We start from the raw sequence: 21,895 nt of genomic DNA on the forward strand, positions 1-21,895 counted from the left end.
ATATTACACCCCTTGTTGAGGAAGGAGTCCCTGGATAACACAGTCATAAGACTATGCTCAAAGATGCCATCTCTGCACCTGACAAATAGTCAAATCGACATCATTGTCAGGGAATGGCAAGTATACCATGTTGACAAAGATGTTGAAGAAATAACTAAATCTTTTTTGTGCAACACCAATGATGAAAATGCTGCAGTAAAATATGAAAGAATTGATTCATATTGGTCAAAGGTGCTAAAGCTAACATCTAGGCTTACTGGATCAAAAAAATATGAAAATATGTCATGCCTTGTAAAAGCTTGTCTTTCATTATCGCATGTCAATGCTGATGTCGAGAGGGGCGTTTCAGCCAATAATGCAATTGTTTGCCCTGAACGAGCAAGACTTGGAGAGAAATCCATTTTGGGTTTGAGGAATGTAAAAGATTCAGTACGCAGAAGTGGAGGGATTTTAAATATCCCTATTACATACCTGCCAACCCTTTCGGATTTCCCAGAAGTTTTACGGATTTTTATGTCCTTTTCCATTTTTCCGGTTATGAGCAAAATCTTCCGGATTTTTCACGTTTTGTAGGAAAAAAATTGTATCTCACCAATTTTTGCGTTGACGATTCTTTTGTGGAACGTGGCACCGCGTTTTAGGCCAAGTAGCTAAGGCAAGGTGACTGTAACAGAATGGCACGAGAAGTGAGGCAAGATTATGACGTCACTGAGTTATACAGCCACAGCCGATACAGCGCATGACTTCATCGGGATCCAATCAAAGCAAGCAAAGCAGCGGGCAACTAGTGGCACAATTTCGGCGCCTATTATTTTCTCGTTCTCTCAGTTCAAGCTGTTTTTGCTTCGTTCTTTTTTTTAAATGAGTACCAAATGTTATTTCCAAACTTTTAAAGAAAGCAATAAAAGTAATATTTACTAAACAAAAGTAAGTTCAATTGATATGAAATTCATAACTAATATATTGTTAAATGTAAAGAGGATAGGGGTCCTGTTTGATTTTATTTTGCGTTAAAATCTTGTGGATAAAAATTAAAAAATCTTCCGGATTTTTTTCTTGGAGGTTGACAGGTATGCTATTACATTAAAATTGCTTAACTCGGTTACAAAGGCCCATTCGGCACATAAAGAAGAGAAAGAGAAAGCTCTTTAGGCAAAAGAAGAAGTGAAAAGAAAAGCCGAGTCTGAAAGTGAGTAAAAAAGAAAAAAAAATAGACCATAAGAAAAAGAAGCAGAAATGAAGGACCAAATTAAAACCTTTAAAGGAAGAGTTGAGTGCTGCTCAAGCTTTGCTGAAAAGTGGGGATGAACGCTTACAAAAAGCTATCAAGAGCAAAAATTTCCTAGAAATGTGTATAGCATCTGGAATGATTGAAACGGGGACAAATACCTGTAAAGTCAATGTACTTGGCGAACAGCTTTTAAAGCTGAGGAAACTTCAAAATAGTTTTTTTTTTTTTTTTTTTGTATCTTCAACATTAGTAACACTTCCTTTTTAAATCTTGGGTTTCATTTTAATGCTATATGATGTATTTACTTTTTTTTTTTTTTTTTTTTTTTTGCTGAAAATTAATAATTTTCACTTAAACTGTCAAATTTTAAGTCATTTATGACACCTCTTTTTCTTTATCATTATGTTGTTGTCACAATTACATGTCTCATTACGTGTCATAGAAGTCAAAGTATTCTCCATAAGTTAATTCTTTAAATGATAAAATTTGATAATGTCTCATACATATATTGTAAGTCAAAATTGTGTTCAAGAAATGTTCTTTTAAATATATATACAGTGGCTCCCAAAAGTGTTCGTACACTTTGAAATTTTTTAGTAAAACCAAAATAACTCGAAACTGAATTCGAATATGAAGTTCAATATTTTTTCACATCATTCCTATGTCATTCTAAATACAACCCATTGGTTTTTTCAAAATATTGACGGATCTTTTTTTGAAATGGGTCAGAAAACGAAGAGACAGAGAAATAACACGCCACAAAAGTCATCGTACACTCAAATATTTTCGAATAAATTCATGATTAAAATTATCATATGTCGTTTTATTAATATATTTGCATTGTGTTGACCCTTATAAGTCATTTGGCTTTAATTTTTTGTTTATTTATTCCTTAATATTGTGCTTATTACTGTAAAAAGGCTGGTATTCGTAAAAAACAGCAAACACCATTCAAAGTTTCCACAGTAGTGGTAAATTGGTTTGAAATGTCTCTAAATTAGTTAATTTATTTGGTTGTATAGTAAAGTGCTTGATAAAATGCTTTAAAGAAAGGAATCGGACCGGAAACAAGGTAAGAAAAGGTCAACCGGCAAAGTTGACAAAACGTGGTCGGAGATTTAAAGTTAAAAAAATTATGAAAAATACACATTTGAGTGTTGTAAAAGTTTCTGCAGGGTTAAATGAAACATTTTACATTTAATTTTCTCCTAAAATTGTTCACCAAGTTCTCTGATTAGCTGGAATAAATGGGACCTCTTCCCGCAGAAATTTTCTTGGTCGTGCGTAAAACAGAAAGCTTACGCTTTTCGTCGCAAAATCAATGATAAATAACCTAAAATCATTTTAGAATCATGTCTTACTTACAGATAAACATTAATTTAACATTTTTGGTTAAATTGTTGTATAATTGTAAGTAGAAAAAAAAATTAGGAACTTAATCTTAAGAACTTATTTGGATCAGTTTATCAGGACGGTGGAGGTGTTCTAGCGTGAGGGTGCATATCAGCATCAGGACTTGGTAGTTTGTAATTTTTTGATGAAATAATGAATCATGCTGTTCCTTTAAATACTTTAAAAACCAATTTTGAACTCTTAGCCAAAAATTTGGTTATTGGAAACAACTTCGTTTTTTATCAAGATAACGATAAGAAGCACACGGTTTTCAACGTTTGCGTCTAGTGCCTCGAAAATTGTCCTTAAGATAAGAAAAAACTCTCTTAATCTCCAGATTTTAACTTAATGTAACGTATTTAGAGATATCTGGAGGCTAGATTACGAAAATAGGGCTTTAAGACAAAAATAGAGTTAGAAACAGTGAGACTCGAAGTGTGGTTGAACACTTACTCAGAAATTACGCAAAAAAAAGAAAGAAAAAGAATAAAATCTATTCCCAGACGTTTAAAAGGTGTTATGAATACTGTATGATATTCTACTAATTAATAACTTAATCAAAAGTTAGATTATTCAATAATATATAGACATTTTATAAAGTGTACGAAGACTTTTGTGAGATAAAATTTCCGGCACTTTTTGGTCTTTGATTTTTAAAAAATTAAGTTTTAATATTTTTTAAAAACTTTTCATGTAGTTTTGTTAAAAATTGATCATAGATTTTATAATTAAATACCTATTCCGAAATATTAATTCTAACCAATGGATTGGGGCCTATTTCGTTGAAAGTCGTAGGTGTACGAAGACTTTTGGGAGCCATTGTATATATATATATACAGTAAAATCCCTCCAATGCGGACACTAACGGGACAATTTTTTTTGTCCGCAATAGAGAGGTGTGTCCGTTAAGAGGGGTTTTACTGTATATATATATGATTTTGCAATTCTCAATTTGAAAACATCAGAAGCTGTAAGAATAATTCCATTGTCCAAGTGTAATAATATATATTTTGCTATCACTTTATAATATAGAAGTCGAAGTATTCTCCATAAGTTAATTCTTTAAATGATATATAATGTCTCATATATATACATTTTGAGTCAAAATTGTGTTCAAGAAGTGTTCTTTCTAAAATATATATAATTTTCATGTTGTGACGTATGGATCAGACACATACTTGCGTTTTATAATATATCAGTTGTTTTGCATCCTGTCAGTGTTTCGATAATTTTAATAGTTGAAACCTGTTTTAACATATGCTAACTTAATCATCTTATTTCCTATAGTTGTTCACTGTGTTGCTTGTTTTGAGGATTTTTAGGAGGTCTTAGACAGTTGTTTGTTTAACCTTATCTCTAATTTGCTGTTTTTGAATTAAAATATTTTCATATAATGGTATTTTAATACGATCGGGGTCTGCTGATGATGACCAGACTTCACGTATCAGAGCTCCTCGCAAAACTTCTAATCCCTCCCAGGAAACAATCCTGGGTGCGCCCTTGGTTTCAGATGATGTGAACAGAGTTCTTTTAAATCCTCTCAGTGTTTTATTTAAGTTATTGATTGCAGTGGCGTAGCGAGAAAAAATCCTTGGGGGGGGGGGGGGGAATTTTTTTTGAAGTTTAAAGTAAAACCATGCCCTTAAGTTTATATATACACACACACACATATATATATATATATATAACAGGAAGACATAAGCTTTTTATTGTCATAAAAGCTATTATGTTAAATAAAAATCTTTTTAGCTCACAAACAGAACCGTTCAGGTTCGACCGAAAAATGATTTTTTGGGGCTCATGGGGGGGGGGGGTTCTGACCCCCCTATCCCCCCCCCATAGCTACGCCACTGATTGATTGTACCACTTATTTTGAAGGTTCGACTTGGAATATATTCATAAAGTATTTTAAGATGTTTATGATGTCAGCTGATGTTCATATTTGAGTAAATGTTTATTTTTAAAGGAACAAAAATTGTCGAAATAATTTAGACAAGTACAGTGGAATCCGCTTAATGGACCACCGGTTAATAGGACCAGCCGCTTATTCGGACCAAATACTAAAGACCCAAATCATTTCCCATTACATAAGTCTAAAATAATTCGTTTATTGGGACCAAAAATCCGCTTAATCGGACCAAAAAACATGAGAAGAATTGAGAGAAAAGACTAGAAATTGTGCGTTTAGAGCGAATTTGGTCAGCAAACTTAGTAAATATTTCATTAAAATTTATAGTTCTGGTAAATTTCAATAAAGTCCAGCAATTTATCAAATAGATTTGTTTTATCAAATTTCAGCCAGATGGCAGTACTATTTTAGCAAAGGTCAAAGTTCAGTGAAATTTTTCATTTCTTTATTTTAGTTAACACGTATAATAAAGAAAATTATTTTAATGAAATGCTATAATTGTAAAACATGTAATTTTATTATTTTGGAATTTTTAATAACTGTTATGTACTGTTTAGAATTTTTCACTTTTAATTTTTATTACCTTCTGCTTATTGACTTGAATTGATATCGATCGAAAATTACGTAACTGAAATCGTATCGTTCTCAACACGTTGTTAAAGGGGAGAAAAGGTTCGTTTACGTAGTGAAAATGTCACGTAGGGATTTAACATTAGCTGAGAAAATTGATTTCTTAGATCAGATTAAGAAAAATCCGCCAAATAGTAGTCAGCGCCAGTTGGCGAAAATCACCAGCTTCGGTAAGACAACAATTGTACGATTAATGAAACAGGAGAAAGAACTGCGAAAAGAATGGGCACTACGGGAAGAACAACGAGGATCTTCTCAAAAACGGGAGCGTGAAGGCAAGTATCCAGGTGTCGAAGAAGCCCTTAATGAATGGTTTGCCATTGTTACCGGACGCGGTGTGCAAGTAAGTTGCCCAATGTTAAAGTGCAAAGTAGAAAAGCTGGGTCACAATGATTTCAAAGCTACGGACGGTTGGCTATCTCGATGGAAAGTTAGACATGACATAAAATTCAAGAGAGCACATGGTGAGAAAGAAAGTGCTGACAGTGTTGGAGCTGAAGAATGGAAATCTTCAAAACTACCCGAGCTTCTTCCCCGTTATAGGAAAAAGCTCCAATCCTCGCTGCTTTAAGGGAATCAGAATTAACAATTTGCCCGTTCTATATCGGCCAAACAGAAATGCATGGATAACATCTGCCCTTTTTCAAGAATGGCTAAAAAATTGGGACAGAGATTTGCAACACCAGTCAAGAAAAGTGTTACTCCTTCTTGACAACTGTTCAGCACATTCCCATTTGGATTGCTTGAAGAACATCGAACTAGAATTCCTTCCTCCTAGGACCACAGCTTTACTTCAGCCTATGGACATGGGAATCATCAAAAATTTGAATACCTTCAATCTTGCAAAATTAGTTAAACACATCCTGGAAGCTATTGAAGATGATTTGCTAAGCTCATTGTCAACAGCCATGAAGTCTATACTAAGGTCAACATTCTACAAGCTATCATATTTGTGGCTGGTAGCTGGAAAAAAGTGAAGTCTGAGACCATTCAAAACTTTTTCTCACTGTGGTTTTAAGAGTTTGAGGATGAGCGTTGACATTGAATGTGAAAACATTGCAGAAAATTTGGGACTTCAGCATGTCGAAAATTGCGAAGAGTTTTTAAACATCGTCAGCCAACTTCAATGCTCCGATGAAAATGTAGATTACGAAGCAGTAATTGTTGATCGAATAGCATCAAAACACGTAACAGAAACGGAAAACCAGGAAAGCAACGATAATGTGTCTAACACGCTGGAGAAAGTAACAACCCAAGATGCAAGGAGATGTGTTGAAACTTTGCGTCACTATTTCATGCAAGATGAAAATGAAGGCAGTACCATGGATGTGTTAGGTATTTGTGCTGATTTTGTTTAACTGCAGTCTGTCAAAAGAATCCGACAAATTACATTGGATAAATTTTTACACCGCTGATTGACACATTTGGTAGGATTTTGAAAAATGTATAATTCATGTGTATTATGTATTGTTCATCTACTGATAAATGTTAGATTAACTTGTTTTAATTTTTTTTTTCAATGAATAAATTTTATACACAGCATTATTACTTGTTTGAATGCTGTTTTAAAACAGTATGCATACTACAATTTTAATATAATGTGTAGCATGTTTGGTTTCACCACTGAGGTAACTTTGCTTAATCGGGCCAGCCGGTTATTAGGACCAAAATGGCCTCGTCCCAATGTGGTCCTATTATCTGGAATTGACTGTATATAGTTTTGTGGAAATTGTTATGACTCAGTAGGCCATTTTAATAATAATTATCCATTTATATGAAATCAATTTAAACAAAACAAGATTGATAATAGATAAGCAAAGAGCTTACCTTCATTTGTTCAGCTGTTGTTCACGTTGGGCCTTCTCTCTATAATCATTTTATATTTCCTTTAATTGCGTAGTGTTGTCATTATTACATGCTTTTTGTAGTCACTGCTCAATAATTTAACTAATAAAGAAATTAAATACATTTATTAGCTAACGTTACATCACATATCTACACACTACGGTGGTTCGAGAGAGACTGACTGTTTTACAATATGGACGCGAACGCGGAACAAAAATGAAAAAGTTTTGGTTTGGATTTGAAAGTTCGCGTTTCAGTTTACAGTTTTGGTTTGCGTTTAGCAAGGTTCCTCTTCAGTTCACTTCAAAGATCACTATTGGAACGTCATTTCTAATAGAAATATCTTGAACAATACAGGTCTGATTGAAAAATAACTGATCATTTTGTGGTGTCCTTCCTATGTCTTTGTAAATAGGATCAGACAGTATAATATAAACAAACTAGGTTCTTTTGCATGCTATAATTGTTCATTGTTTTGACAGTTGCATAATATTTAAACATTTGCATTCTGGTATTTTTATTGATTTTATTTTTGAATACTTATACTCCAAAAATAGATATCCAAATGGGTATTGGGGTTACCAGATCTCATCAAAGAAAAACTTCTTTGCCAGAGATTTATGGTGTGCTGTTATGTTAATTCTGAAATACATTTTTTGGGGAATTTCAGAAAAAAAAATAGGATCTTTTATGTCATAATATTTTGAGAAATTGTTTCAGATGATGCAAATTGAGTTCTTTTGCATGCTGTAAATGTGTTCACTGTTTTGTCTGTTAGAAAATATTTTAACATATCTAACTTATTCTTCTTGTTTTCTGTAGGATTAAGTTATTGTTTGTGCGACTCATTTTGAGGATTATAAGGAATTCATATTTAAGATGGTATTTTAAGATGTTTGTAATGTCCACTGATGTTTGTTTATACTGAAGTATTTTTTTTTTTAAGCAAGAAATAGTACCTATAATCCAGAATTCTATTTTCTAAGATCAGGCAAAAGCGAGCAAAAAATTAGCTGAAAATATAGTCTTTCAAAGCATGTAAACTGAAGATAGATGAATTTCAACACTTAAATCGAAATATATAAATGTTTGGCAATAAAATATTAAAGGAATAGGAAATTCTTGTAAGTTGTACCATTTATTCCCCCCCCCCTTTGTAATTAAGAATAATTGTAATTATCTTATTTTACTAAAAATTGTTCAAAGTGGTACCAAAATAAAAAAAATTCTTAGTTAAGAATAGAAAACATACAATTGACTTTGATTTGGTTTGATTAAATGTTTTATTTGCATTGGAAATGAAATTTGACATTTATTAATATAAGTTGATTTAATTTTTAACAGAATCCAATTCTTTCCTAAAAGGAATTGTGTTCCACAAGAAAAATGTGGTGTCAATCTTATTGTTTTATAGTCTAGTCTTCAGTTAGCGAACTCAGTCAGGAATATTGCAAAAACAGACCAGAAAATATTGTTCGATTTTTTTCTTTATTATTTATTTCGGTTTCATGGGAGTTCTATTAAACTGAGTCAAATTTTATTTGTAAGACAGTATCACCATTTTCGCCACAAAAAAAAAAAAAAAAAAAAAAATCCATTAATGCATAGAATATTCAGGAGCAAGTTCCCCCAAGTTTTCTGGAATCGGATGACTTCGTGGTTTTTCCTCAGTTTTTGCAGTTTACCTTGAAGTTTTTTCGTGAGCTTTCGCATGCCAATTTTTTAAAAATTGTGAGTGGGGACCCTTTATAGTCATACAAAATGCAATGCCAATATTTAATTGCACAAAATACTATAACTTCATTGCACTATGTGTTTTGCTTGTGAAAAGTGTATTAAAATTCCTAACTTGATTATGTGCAAGTTCTTAATTTGGATTCAAATTAACCAATTTGTTAATAAAAACATTTGAAAGTAGATTGAGAGTCTCTCTGTTGAAATTTCATTGCACATTCTAAGTATTGTCACTGTTTTGGCTGTTTTCAAAAGAATCCATTTGGTTTCAAAAGATTCCATTTATGTTTTTTAAATTACTTTGAACTTGTGAAACTAAAAAGAATCTTCAGTGAGCAACTTATGTTTGCAGATTAATTATGGACAGTCAAGAATTGGATTAGTGATACAATTATTTTAAGAAAGATTTGTGTACACCTACAAAAAATTTTGTCTCATTAATAAATATTACTTTTAAAGGAGTACGCCTTAAATGCAATTTAGTGCAATTTAGCTTTACGCTCTTTTTTTTCATACTGTTGATTTTGTGCGGATTTTTGAACTTGTTTATTTTTATATATTGCACTTATGTCTGGTAGTAGTCTTATTACATGATTTCAATCGAATAGTAGTATTGCATTTTAATGCCATACTTGCCAGCCTTGTTATAAAAATTCCTATATTTCCTTTTTTTCCCCAAAAACATTCCTATATTATTTCGTACGATTCCTATATTGCTTTGAAAAAACTCCCATATTTTTAATCAAATTCCTATATTTTTCCCAGAAAATTCCCATATTTTCGTTGGCAAATGTCACTTTTATCCCTGAGAGGGAGATTTACATCTGACTTTCAAAAATAAATTTGATGGTTTAAAGAATTACAAAGAAATTATTGGGATCTGGATTTTGAAAAAGTTTCAGATCTCTTTATTTTACAGATTTTCTTTAAGGGGATTTAAATATTTTCATTAATTCCAAATTGTTATGCAAGTTTTTTTCCCTCACTCCCATTCTTAATATTGTATGAAGAAGCATTGCAATGCATCTAGATTTGATTCATGAATTCTATATATATATATGTAAATACGAGATATATTCAGAAAGTGAGTTTAGATTCATCGCACTGCCACTGCAATGCTCCAGTCGACGTTCCATGCAGACGCACTTGATTTCCTTGTGCACTGGCTCTTAAATGACGCCATTTTGGGGCCTTATGTTATGTTTTCAATTTGCTGTAGACATTTAAAATGTTAAAGATTCATTGATTCTGCCAACTAAGAGATTCATGCTATAATTCAGTTTTTGAGCTCAAGGAATGTGAAACTGGCTAAAATTTATCGTCTAGTTTAAAAAATTGTTATGGTGAATAGACAATTGGCAATGAAATGATCAGAAAGTGGGTAAGAATAATGTTTAATGAAAGTAGATGTAATATCCACAATGAGACTTGGAGTGGTCAGCCTTCTGTGGTCAATGATGATCTTATAAGGGAAGTTGATGGACAAATTCTTTAAAATAGACTAGAATTTCTTAAATTGTGTTCTGCTGAGGCCAGGGGTTCCATGGAAATCAATCAAGAGTCCCGCAAAACTCTCAATCTTTACTTTCCTCACTTTTTACTAAACTTAAGAAAATCTATTAAAATAATAAATTTTCAAAACTTAAAATTTTGAACTTTAAACAAATTAGTTTTCACATTAAAAAGTTATAAAAGTTGTTCGAAAAATGTTTCGTTATGTTTCCAAAAGTTATTTGGAAACATACCGAACTCGCAGAATCTTTTCTATGTGTTACCAAGTCTTCACTCACCAACACTTAAGTTTCAAAAATGTTTCCTTTTACCCCATCTGACCCTACATGTGTGAAATTACGAAAATGTTTTCATATATTAGGGAACTTATAAAAGTTGTTCGGAAAATGTATCTGTATGTTTCCAAAAGTTATTTGGAAACATACCGAACTCGCAGAATCTCTTCTATGTGTTACCAAGTCTTCACTCACCAACACTTAAGTTTCAAAAATGTTTCCTTTTACCCCATCTGACCCTACATGTGTGAAATTACCAAAATGTTTTCATATATTAGGGAACTTATAAAAGTTGTTCGGAAAATGTATCTGTATGTTTCCAAAAGTTATTTGGAAACATACCGAACTCGCAGAATCTTTTCTATGTGTTACCAAGTCTTCACTCACCAACACTTAAGTTTCAAAAATGTTTCCTTTTACCCCATCTGACCCTACATGTGTGAAATTACCAAAATGTTTTCATATATTAGGGAACTTATAAAAGTTGTTCGGAAAATGTATCTGTATGTTTCCAAAAGTTATTTGGAAACATACCGAACTCTCGGAATCCCTTCTATGTGTTGCCAAGTCTTCACTCACCAACACTTAAGTTTCAAAAATGTTTCCTTTTACCCCATCTGACCCTACATGTGTGATATTACCAAAATGTTTTCATATATTAGGGAACTTATAAAAGTTGTTCGGAAAATGTATCAGTATGTTTCCAAAAGTTATTTGGAAACATACCGAACTCGCAGAATCTTTTCTATGTGTTACCAAGTCTTCACTCACCAACACTTAAGTTTCAAAAATGTTTCCTTTCACCCTGTCTGACTCTATATGTGTGAAATTACCAAAATGTTTTCTTATTTTAGGGAACTTACAAAAGTTGTTCGGAATCTCAAATCAAGTTTATCGTCTTCTCAAGAACTTTTGGATGAGAAAAGCAAAGTTTTAGCTTCTTTGCTGTAAGTATTTTTACAATTTCTCAATTCATTAAAAATGTCATATATAGTCCTTTTTATGAAATTTATTTTAAACTGTTTGTTTCTCTCTAACAATTTTAGTCACAAAGATATTTCTGAAAAAGACTACATGAAAGAGATAGTGAGTGAACTTTTGGATTATAAAAATAAGGTAATTGCTTAACTTTTCTTTAAGATTTAAAAATTGATAATGTGTTTCAGTCTGCATTTATCAGAAGAATGCACATCTACTTGTTTTTTGTTTTCTTGCTATCATTTTTATTGTTTGACTCCCCCTTATTTTTAAAAGCTTGATTTGATGTCAGTACACAGTAAAACTTTTTAAAATGTTACAGTAGACTCACTAGAGTGTACAGTAGAGAATCGAAAATCTGCAGAGCATGAGACCAGAGGTTTCTGCAGAATTTTTCACTTTCATATTACAGTAATAAATGGCAAAAATTACTGAGTATTAAAAATATACAATGAAACAATATAATAAAAACTAAAAATTTTCAGACAAAGTGTACAATAACATAAGTTATCTTTTCCACACTCTAAGTAAAATAACGCATGCATTATTTTCAGGTGCATAATCTTTTTACAGCCTGCATAAGATTTTTTTTTTTTTCGTTTCTGCAATTTTTTGAGTTTCTTTATAAAGTAAATATTTCTTTTTATTTTAGTTAAAATTTAAGTTTGAAAATACAGTGGCTGCCAAAAGTACACTTTGAAATTTTTTTAAATAAAACCAAAATAACGCAAAACGGAATTCAAATATTAGGTCCAATATTTTTTCACATCATTCCTTTGTCATTCTAAATAAAACCCAATAGTTTTTTCAAAATATTGACGGATCTTCTTTTTTAAATGGTTCAAAAAGCAAAGAGACAAAGAAATAACACGCCTCAAAAGTCATTGTACACTCAAATATTTTCAAATAAATTCATGATTTGAACTATTATATGTCATTTTTTTATTATTTTTGAATTGTGTTAAACCTTAAAAGTCATTTGGCTTTTTTTTTTTTTTTTTTGTTCCCTAATATTTTGCTTATTACTTTAAAATGGCTGGTTTTCGTAAAAAACAACAAACACCATTCGAAATTTGAATTTTTTCCTCATATTAGCGGCAAAATAGTTTGAAATATCTCTAAATTAGTTAATTTATTCCATTTTACAGTAAAGTGCTTTAAAGAAAAGAATAGGACTGAAAACAAGGTAAGAAAAGGTGGAGATTTACAGTTAAAAAATTTATAAAAAATACATATTTGAGTGCTGTAAAGTTTCTACAGAATTTGATAAAAAATTTTACATTTAATTTTCACCTAAAATTGTACGCCATGTTATCTGATTAGCTGGATTAAATGGGACCTCTTCCCGCAGAAATTTCCTTGTTCGTGTGAAAAACAGAAAGCTTTCGCTTTTCGTCGCAAAATCAATGATAAATAAGCTCCAAAACGTTTTGGAATGAAGTCTTACTTACAAAGGAAAATAAATTCAACATTTTTGGTTATATTGTTGTATAATTGTAACTAGAAGAAAAAATGAAGAACTTAATCTTAAGAACTTAGTTGGATCAGTTAATCAGGACGGTGAAGGTGTTCTTGTGTGAAGGTGCATATCAGCATCAGAACTTGGTAGCTTGGAATTTTTTGATGAAATAATTCAATCATGCTGTTCATTTAAATATTTTGAAAAGTAATTTTCAACTCTTAGCCAAAAATTTGTGGAAACAACTTTGTTTTTTATCAAGATAACAATAAGAAGCAGACAGTTATCAACATTTGCCTCTTATGCCGCGAAAATTGTCCTAAAGTTTAGAAAATATCCCCTCACTCTCCAGATTTGAACTTCATGTAACATATTTAAAGATGTTTGGAGGCTATATTACGAAAATATGGCTTTGAAATGGAAAGAGAGCTACAAACAGTAAGACTCGAAATGTAGTTGAACACTTAATTCAGAAATTACACAATAAAGTGTACGAAGACTTTTGTGAGATAAAATTTCCGGCACTTTTTGGTTTTTGATTTCTTAAAAGTTAAGTTTTAATATTTTATTAACATTTTCATGTAGTTTTGTTAAAAATTGATAATAGATCTTATAATTAAATACCTATTCCAAAAATATTAATTTTAACCAATGGATAGAGTCCTACTTCATTGCAAGTCGTAGGTGTACGAACAGACTTTTGGGAGCCACTGTATATACTCTTATTTCCCGTAACAAGCCAGTAAATCATTTCAACAACCAGCAATAAAAATATATTAAAGAGAAGCCGTTCTTATTAGGTAATCCGGGAATTCGAAAAAAAAACTGATATTGTTCCAAGCTATATTTTGTCTCTTTTCTTCAAAAATTGATAAAGTAGACTTTTTTCCCTCCAATTTGTAAAATTCTGCAATTTTCATTCTTCGGATTCATGGAATTCCACAAAACAATTTCAGCTTCTTTTGTTTCTGATCAATTACATACAGGGCTCTCCAATATGTATCCGATATTTATTTTGAAAATATCATGATATTTTGATGTTTTCGATACATATTTTTCGAACTAGGATATGGGTCATTCTCCAGAAAACGTAACTTTTGAAGGCAAATAATTTTCAATTTTGAAACCTTTTGTTTTCTTTTTTTTTATTCTTACATGAAAGTGTTACCTACTAGAAGTAACCATAAACAATAGCCCAGCTAAGTTCCAACTATTTTACTCGTAAATAAAAAAATTAAAAATGCCTTGTTCACGGGGGGGGGGGGTGAAGAAAAAACTTTTAATATTAAAAAATTGAGGCCAATTTAATATCAGAGTAGTAATTTTGTTCATTGTGCAAACAATCGGCTTTTTTAATTATTAGGGTGAACATAATATTAAGCTCTCTTTAATTAAAGTACAGCTTATTTAGTATTTTCAAATGTATGTTAAAAAATAGTATTTAATAAATTTGAGGATATACTGGCAGTTTATTATTTTGGTAGAACGCCTATTATTGATGTATTTCCCCTCCATCATTTATTTTCACCTCAGAATTAATGACATTGATAAGGTCTGTCATGGAGGTGAGGAATCTTCCATTAATATATGTCTAATAGATACATTTTTCAGGGGTTTTTTTTTTTTGCTACAACCTGCACATGTTAAGCATATAAAAGCATGTTCACTTTTTTTTTTTACATTAACTTACATCCCTGAAATTCAAATTCACGGAGGTGAGAAGTCAGAATAACCATACTAAGTTTTTAAAGAGAAATCTATCTTTTTGTTTTTCGACAAAAATCTCACAACTTTAACTATGGCTGAAAATAAACAAAGGGGCTCCCTTGTATCATGGAAAATAAAATTTGATGTCATTATGCCACGTGTTAATGAGGAATGGCATTTTATGTTTAGGTAACGGAGGTGAGAATTTATTGTGTGACATGACTTCTTGTCCCACTAAAACACAATATTAAAAAACTAAATATACTTAAACAATTAGCATATGAGACACTTATGAAAGGAATAATAAATAAATAAGTATATACTTCTAATTAAACAAGTTATCAAGCAGCATAAACAGTCACACCAGGTGTGTGGCATGCCCCGGAGGTGAGAATTCACATGTTGTGAACCAGAAATATACTAAAATGAAAATTATTATTAAAAAATTGCTGGCAGGTTTAAATAGATATATTTTTGACGAAATTAAAAGTCATTGTTAAATGAATTGTTCCTGAAAATTTTTACTGTAAAAGGTGTGTGACAGAAAAGTTACACTTTTTGAAGAATGACCCATATATGCAGCATAAAAATATAAATGTTATTCATTTATTAAAAATAACCAAAAAAAAGTAATAAACCATATTTGTGTTATTTATTAATATTTTAGTAATATAAAATAATAATCTGATATTAAATTTTCATTTTATAAAAATTGTCATAAATGTAACAATTTTAATATTTATTAAACTTACCTTGTTAAAAATTAAAAGTTGATCAGAAAAAACGAAAATGTCTCATGGTTGTGCACAGACTGAGAATTTTTATTTCTGAACTGTATAGTTTTGTAAAGTAAGCAACAAAAAGCTAATAACACTGGCAAAAGAAAAAAACAGTTAAGCAGCTCATGCTTTTAAGTAACTCAATTACAATTAACAAAAATTTAAAATAAAATAATTAAAAATACATATAAACACTACATCATACTAAGCAACTATAGTCATATAACAGACGATTTTAAATAACTTTTTCTTGATTTCATTTTACATTTTTATGTATATGATGATACTGTGGTTTTTTTCTCTGATCCTAAACAGTATAACTATCAGTTTGGTTGTGTTTTATTTTTACAACATTAAATGGCCGCATTACGCAAATGATTGTAAATATTTATACGAAAAAACCATTTTAAGTAAATTAATTTTTGCATAAGATATATATTTATACGAAGTGAAAGAAACATTAGTTTTAAGTCTAAACAATAATATAAGGAAATAATCTAGTGATTTGAGGATACAGTCTCTATTTAAAGACTAATTCAGGCTGATTGAAAGTATTCAATATCTCATCACCTCAGAGCTACAATCGATTATCTTACTGATTTGTGGGATTAGATGTCTTTCTGTTGCTCTGAGGCGATGATGTATCAAAATATCAGATATTTTAGGACCCTGAATCATATTTATGTATTAGGTTTTAGTTGGTAGGTTAGGTTAGGTAAAAATTATTTTTAAGCCTTGAAATGAATGTTCAAGTATTGTTTAGTATCTGTTATCAAGATAGTATAGTATCTCATTGAGTATTGAAAGCTATCTGGTGGAGGTTGTATTATTTCATAAACAAATTAACGCCACTCATCGACCAAATTAACTCAACTTTTGATTTTTCTAGGTAGAATGCGATTGGAAGGTATTAGAAGACTTCATTTCAAAAGAACAAGAACTGTGGAACAAAGTAGAATCCGAATTAGATGAAAGTGAAAAGCCTGTGCTTGATGGTTTGGAAATTGAAATAAAGTTGCCAAAATTCATTTTAGAAGAAATGTCTGTGTCAGAAAAGGTATATATTTTATTGCAAATATGTTTGCTTGTTAGTGATGTTTTTTAGAGGGGGGCAGGGGGTATGTTCCCCCTCTGAATGGGTAACATAAAGTTGGGACCATTGAACTGAAGGGAATGTGGAGTGACTACTGATGGCTAAAATATGAGCACCCAAGTGCGGTCAGCACTTGAACATGGACCTTTTTTCTTACATCATCAAATATATAGTGCATTTTTAGAACCCTAATTGCAGGGGTGCTCCCCACCTCCACCCCTTAACACAAGGGTGCACACCCCTAAATACAGTCAATTCGCGATAACTCAAAGTCTGATAACTCAAATATTACTGTAACTCAAAGTTTTTAATAAGTCCCGATCCCTTTGTCTTTGATTCCATGTTAAATTTTCTCAATATCTTGAAGTTAACTTTCTTTAGCTCGAATTTTTTTCAAAGATGACTCGAAAATTTATTTTGGAGGAATGGAAAAAAAAAAGAAAGAAACTAGTGACTATGAGAGAAAAACTGATTCACCTTCACATTTGCAATTCCTGCGCATTAGAAAGAGATCACATCTTGAGCCAGTGTGCGATAAAGAAGTTACACGTGCGAAAATGAGTCTTAGCTGGTTTTCTTTTGTTGTACTGTACTGTTTACACTTAGACATGTTGCTGGACTATGAATCTGCTTTTAAGTTGTCAACTCAACTGGTTGTACCTTTATTCAAAAACTGGCCAAGGTTAAGATGCATTCAGTAAACTGAATATACCATGCCTTGCCTTCAAATTTCGAGTTGAACCAAACCATTGCTTCGGTCACTCGTCTGATCTGCTCTAATTCTATATTAGCTACCAGTTTGTTTGGCACTCTTGGCTTCCTTAAGAGGTTTTCCATCTCCAGCTCAGTCACTTTCCTATGCCGGGCTGATGAGTGCTAATAAGCACGAAACTGCAGTCCTCGGCTGGAAATATTTGAGCTGGCGGTGTATTTCATGTAAGTTAAGATGCATTCCCCTTCATTCTTTAGTTTGATCATTTGCTGGTAAGTTCCCGAGAGAGAGAGAGAGAGAGATGCTTTTACTATTAAAGATGTGTAAGCGAAAGCTAAAAACCTTAGATTTAGAAAGTAAAGTAAATCTTATTTATGACATTGAAAGAAATCCAACAATCAAAAAGAAAGATTTTTCAAAAGCGGTACCGATCCATGAATCCGAATTTGAAACAAATGAAAATGTGCACCTTTCCTGAAGTAGAATCAGCTTTATTCAAGTGGTTCCAGCAGTATCGAAATCAAAACCATGCCATTCCTATAAGTGGGTCTTTGCTACATGAAAAAGCAACGAATTTCGCTATATTACTGAGCATAGAAAATTTCCACACCATTGCTGGATGGCTGGAGAATTTCAAGACAGACCAGAACTTAGTCTGCAAAACTCTTCACGGAGGAACTACTTATTATGAAAAAAAACTTTTAGGTTCTGTAATTTTGTTCGTTATACACTCAGGAATATTGAAAATAGCGCCCCAAGAAAGAAGAAAGATACAATTGCGAAATTTTGCATATAAGAGTGACATCGGATATGCAAATGATCCAAGTTTGATTTCAATGCGCATGACCGTTTACCATGCAGTATTGGTGAAATCGAGAAAAAGGTGCTATTTAAACCACTTCAGATTTATAAATGTTTCGATTGCATCTGGATTGTGGGAGAGCCTTAATGAGTGAAGAATGCCAGGTAGACGAGTTAGAAAGCGTTTCTCACAGTTAAGCACATTTGAGGGAGGTTTGATAATCGGCATGAAAATTGCAGGCTAGTCGACGAGCCATGTTGCTGGATAGGTGAACTGTTCAGTGTTCTGTTAGAAAATGTTTGAGGCAGTGGACACGAGATGGTACTCATGTCCACAAAACTGGGTCTGAAGTGACTGGGAAGACCATGCAGGGAGAGGATGGAAGGATTGTGCAGAAAGCTCTCGTGGATCGCACAGTCGCTCGTTTCACCATACCAGCTGACGTAAGGGTAGCAGTTGTTCCCGAAGCATTTCTAAACCTCTTCCGGAAGTCATTCTGCAATCCAAGCGCCCTTTAACACCAAAACATGTTAACTCCGTCAGCAATGGTGAGAAGCCAGAGTGATGTGGGATATCACTAATTGGCAAAAGGTGCTGCTCAGTGATAAATCCCGATTCATTTTGGGATCAGATAGTATCCGTGCATGGATGTAGATGCACCCTGGAGAAAGGTACCATTCCACCAATTCTATCGCATGACACACTGCCTGCACAGCGGGCATAGTGGTCTGGGAGGCTACAGCCTATGATGACCTGTCCATTCTAGTTGTGTTACGTGGAACCTTAACGGGTCAGCATTATGTTAATGACATTCTGCAGCCACATCTATAACCATTCCTAAATGGCCTCCCAAGAGCAATATTCCAACAAGATAATGCTCTCCTGCATACAGCTAGAGTTGCTCAAGACTTCTTAGATCCTTTTGAGACTCTTCCATGGCCAGCCCGCTCCCCTGACCTGTACCTATAGAGCATGTATGGGATCAGCAGAAATGCCAGACATCGCTGTGCTACTCTGTGCAAAATTTAGAAGTGGCTGTTCAAAATTTGGTGTCCATCTACCTCAGGACAAAATCTGAAGTTTAATTAGCTCAATGTTGTGCCATATTGCTCCATGTATTGCAGCAAAAAGTAGTCCAACGTGCAATTGAAGTAGCACTGTATTTATCTCATTTCTTAGCCTGTATTCGTTTAAATGTCTAGATTTTGGGATCAAGTTTATCTGTCATCTGTATTATTCTGTACATTAAAGTTCACTTCAATCCAATGCTTCTTTCTTGGGGTGCTATTTTTAATGTTCTTGAGTATGTACGTATGTGTTTTTTTTTTTTTTTAGACTAGTGTTATCCTTAAAAAAATTGCATTTAATGCCATTACTTAGCTCAATATTGAGGTTTATGTAAGTTCAATATATCTTTATCAATTAACCTATTATAGTGGTTGGTCGAAATTAGTTACCAATTCAATTTTTTGTTGTTAATTTATTCTCACAGGCTGGGTTTATTCTAAAAAGAAACATCGTTCAGCCAAGTTTTGAACAGAAGCTGTTGCCACAAAATCAAGAAACTCAAAACATGCAACTGAAACAAAACTCGGGGGAAATAAAAAAACTTTGTAAAAAATATATTAAAACTGTCTACAATTTTTGAGCAAACTTTTGTTTGGACTATTTCTTACAAAGTTGGTAATTGTGGCCTGCATGTTATTGCTTTTCCTTATATTATATGTTTTTCCTGTATGCAAATAAATGTTTACTTGCAATTTTAATGCTTATGTGGGGTTTTTTTTTTCCCAGGAAATTTATTCAAGCCTAAAAAAGCAGAGAAAAGTGTCTATAATTGGGTTTGTATTTATGTTTTGTTCTACTTTAATTAAGCATTTTACTTTTTGTTTTAGGCATTGTTTGTACTTTAATGTTTTGGTTGTAAATCTATCCACATTTTTTATTACCTTTTTAATTTTTACATAAATAATTAAAATTTCAATTAATGATATTTGATTAAAATTTACCTATTATTTTATTTCAACAAAAATCTTTTCTTAACCTTTTAAGCAGTTTGCAAACTCATTTTGTTCAAAGAATTTTTTTTTATAAAGCTTTGTGTCCAAAAACATAAGAAAAATTTAGGTGAGAGAAAGATTTTTTAACCCTAGCATCAAATGACCAAACTTTTCCCTTACTTTTAATAACCGGATACCTGATTACCCATTTTCCATTTCGAAGTTTTAGAGCAGAAAAATAATTTTTTTTCTGACACCTCTTCTATTTAATTGAAACATTTTCTTCCACCCTCATCTGGGAAAGTTTGTGTATCCTGTTTTTACTAAAAAACGAAATGGCTTATTGTTTCCCAGCATTTTATGTTTACGTTTCACGCTAAGTTGTCTGTTAGAAAAAATGTGTTTCTCCAGTTTTTTTGTAATACTGGATGTATTAGATTTTACACTTTGGTATTTCATAGTGAATTCGTAGTATTTTATTTATTTATACCAGTGATGTTCAACTTACGACCCACGGACCACATGCGGCCCATGAAGCTCATACCATATACACATAGGCCTGTTGCACCGAAAAATATTATCTGTAATTTTTATTCTCACTATCATTTGCTCAACCTTTGCCATCATGCCGTCTGACATTCGTAGGTATACTCATAAAAAAAAAAGACAGATAATGTATTCCAACTGAAATCTTACTTTACTGAAATATTATTGTCTACATATTGAGAGATACGAAGTTCCTGATTCGGTATCGCTGACTATGTAACAATATGTTCGTACATCAACAAAAAGAGAAAAAGCTGTAATATTTTTTTCCACTTCACATCATAACAAAAACAACTCTGAAGCACCTAAAAGTCACAACTATTTCGTTTCATAATTTAAAAAAATCTAGTGTTGACACGATTGATCAAATATTTTGATAATTTCGAAGCATTTGATCGAATGGTGAAAACCAACGGGTGTAGACCCTCTGAAATATAATAAAGAGTATACTTAATTTCTTTAAAATCTTAATTATATCTGTAAATGTAATTTGTATAAATATAAATTATACGGAAACTTTCTTTGTGTCTAAGATCTGCAGTGTGACTCGTATGTAATATGCAATGTTTTCAAGTGTTTATTATTTTTTTTTTTTTTTTTTTTTTTACAGCGCGAAAATTTTCGGCCATGGGAAGTGAGTCTAATTCTTCGGTTTTACACCAAGAAAAGAAGTGAAAAAATTGAAAAACGAACCTTTATCAGAAAATAAAATTGTTTCTGAGGATTTTTTAGATTTTTTTTTTTTTTTTTTTTGGGGGGGGGGTACGCGCTTGAGTGTTTCAACTTGCTACAAATGTTCGTGCTTTTAAACTTTTTAAACTATAGACTTCTCCAACCCTTCAGAGGAATATTAATGGTGAATACAATGCTGTTTTCCCTGTTAAATATAAATAATTACTACTTAATTGCCGAAAACGTAATACAGTTTGGGGACGCAATGTCAAAGGTGGGAAGGGGAATGATGGGGGAAAACGGTAGTCATATTTTGATTCAAGGGCTCATTGTACATGAGAATCATCAAAAATTGGTGTCAGAAGCATTTTGAAGGGGCATTTTTTGACGTGCAGTGCAATGGGTACCCGGGTACCTGGTTATTGAATCTAGGTATAAAAATTTTAAAGGCTTAAAAACTTCCCCCCAAAATTTTTTTGAAAACACGGTTACAACTTTCTTTAGTTCAGATTCATGCAAAGAACAAGGATTAAAAGCAATTTTACCAAGACCTAGCTACAAAGCTTACAAATTATGATAAAAGTCACAAAAAGGTACACCGGGTACCCGGTCATTGACC

The 21,895-nt window shown here is 32.2% G+C and overlaps 1 protein-coding gene across 1 annotated transcript in view; it reads left to right on the top strand.

Moving 5' to 3' along the window:
• Nucleotides 1-63: 63 nt before the first annotated feature.
• Nucleotides 64-21,895, top strand: part of LOC129225003 (uncharacterized) — a 46,964-nt gene continuing 25,132 nt past the window's right edge. Inside the window, exons 1-3 of the mRNA XM_054859550.1 lie at nt 64-195; nt 16,341-16,508; nt 19,853-19,899. Of these exons, the coding sequence (XP_054715525.1) occupies nt 64-195; nt 16,341-16,508; nt 19,853-19,899 (347 nt within the window). The remainder of the gene's footprint in view (nt 196-16,340; nt 16,509-19,852; nt 19,900-21,895) is intronic.

The sequence above is a fragment of the Uloborus diversus genome, chromosome 6, assembly GCF_026930045.1.
Source record: "Uloborus diversus isolate 005 chromosome 6, Udiv.v.3.1, whole genome shotgun sequence".
Lineage (NCBI taxonomy): Eukaryota > Metazoa > Arthropoda > Arachnida > Araneae > Uloboridae > Uloborus > Uloborus diversus.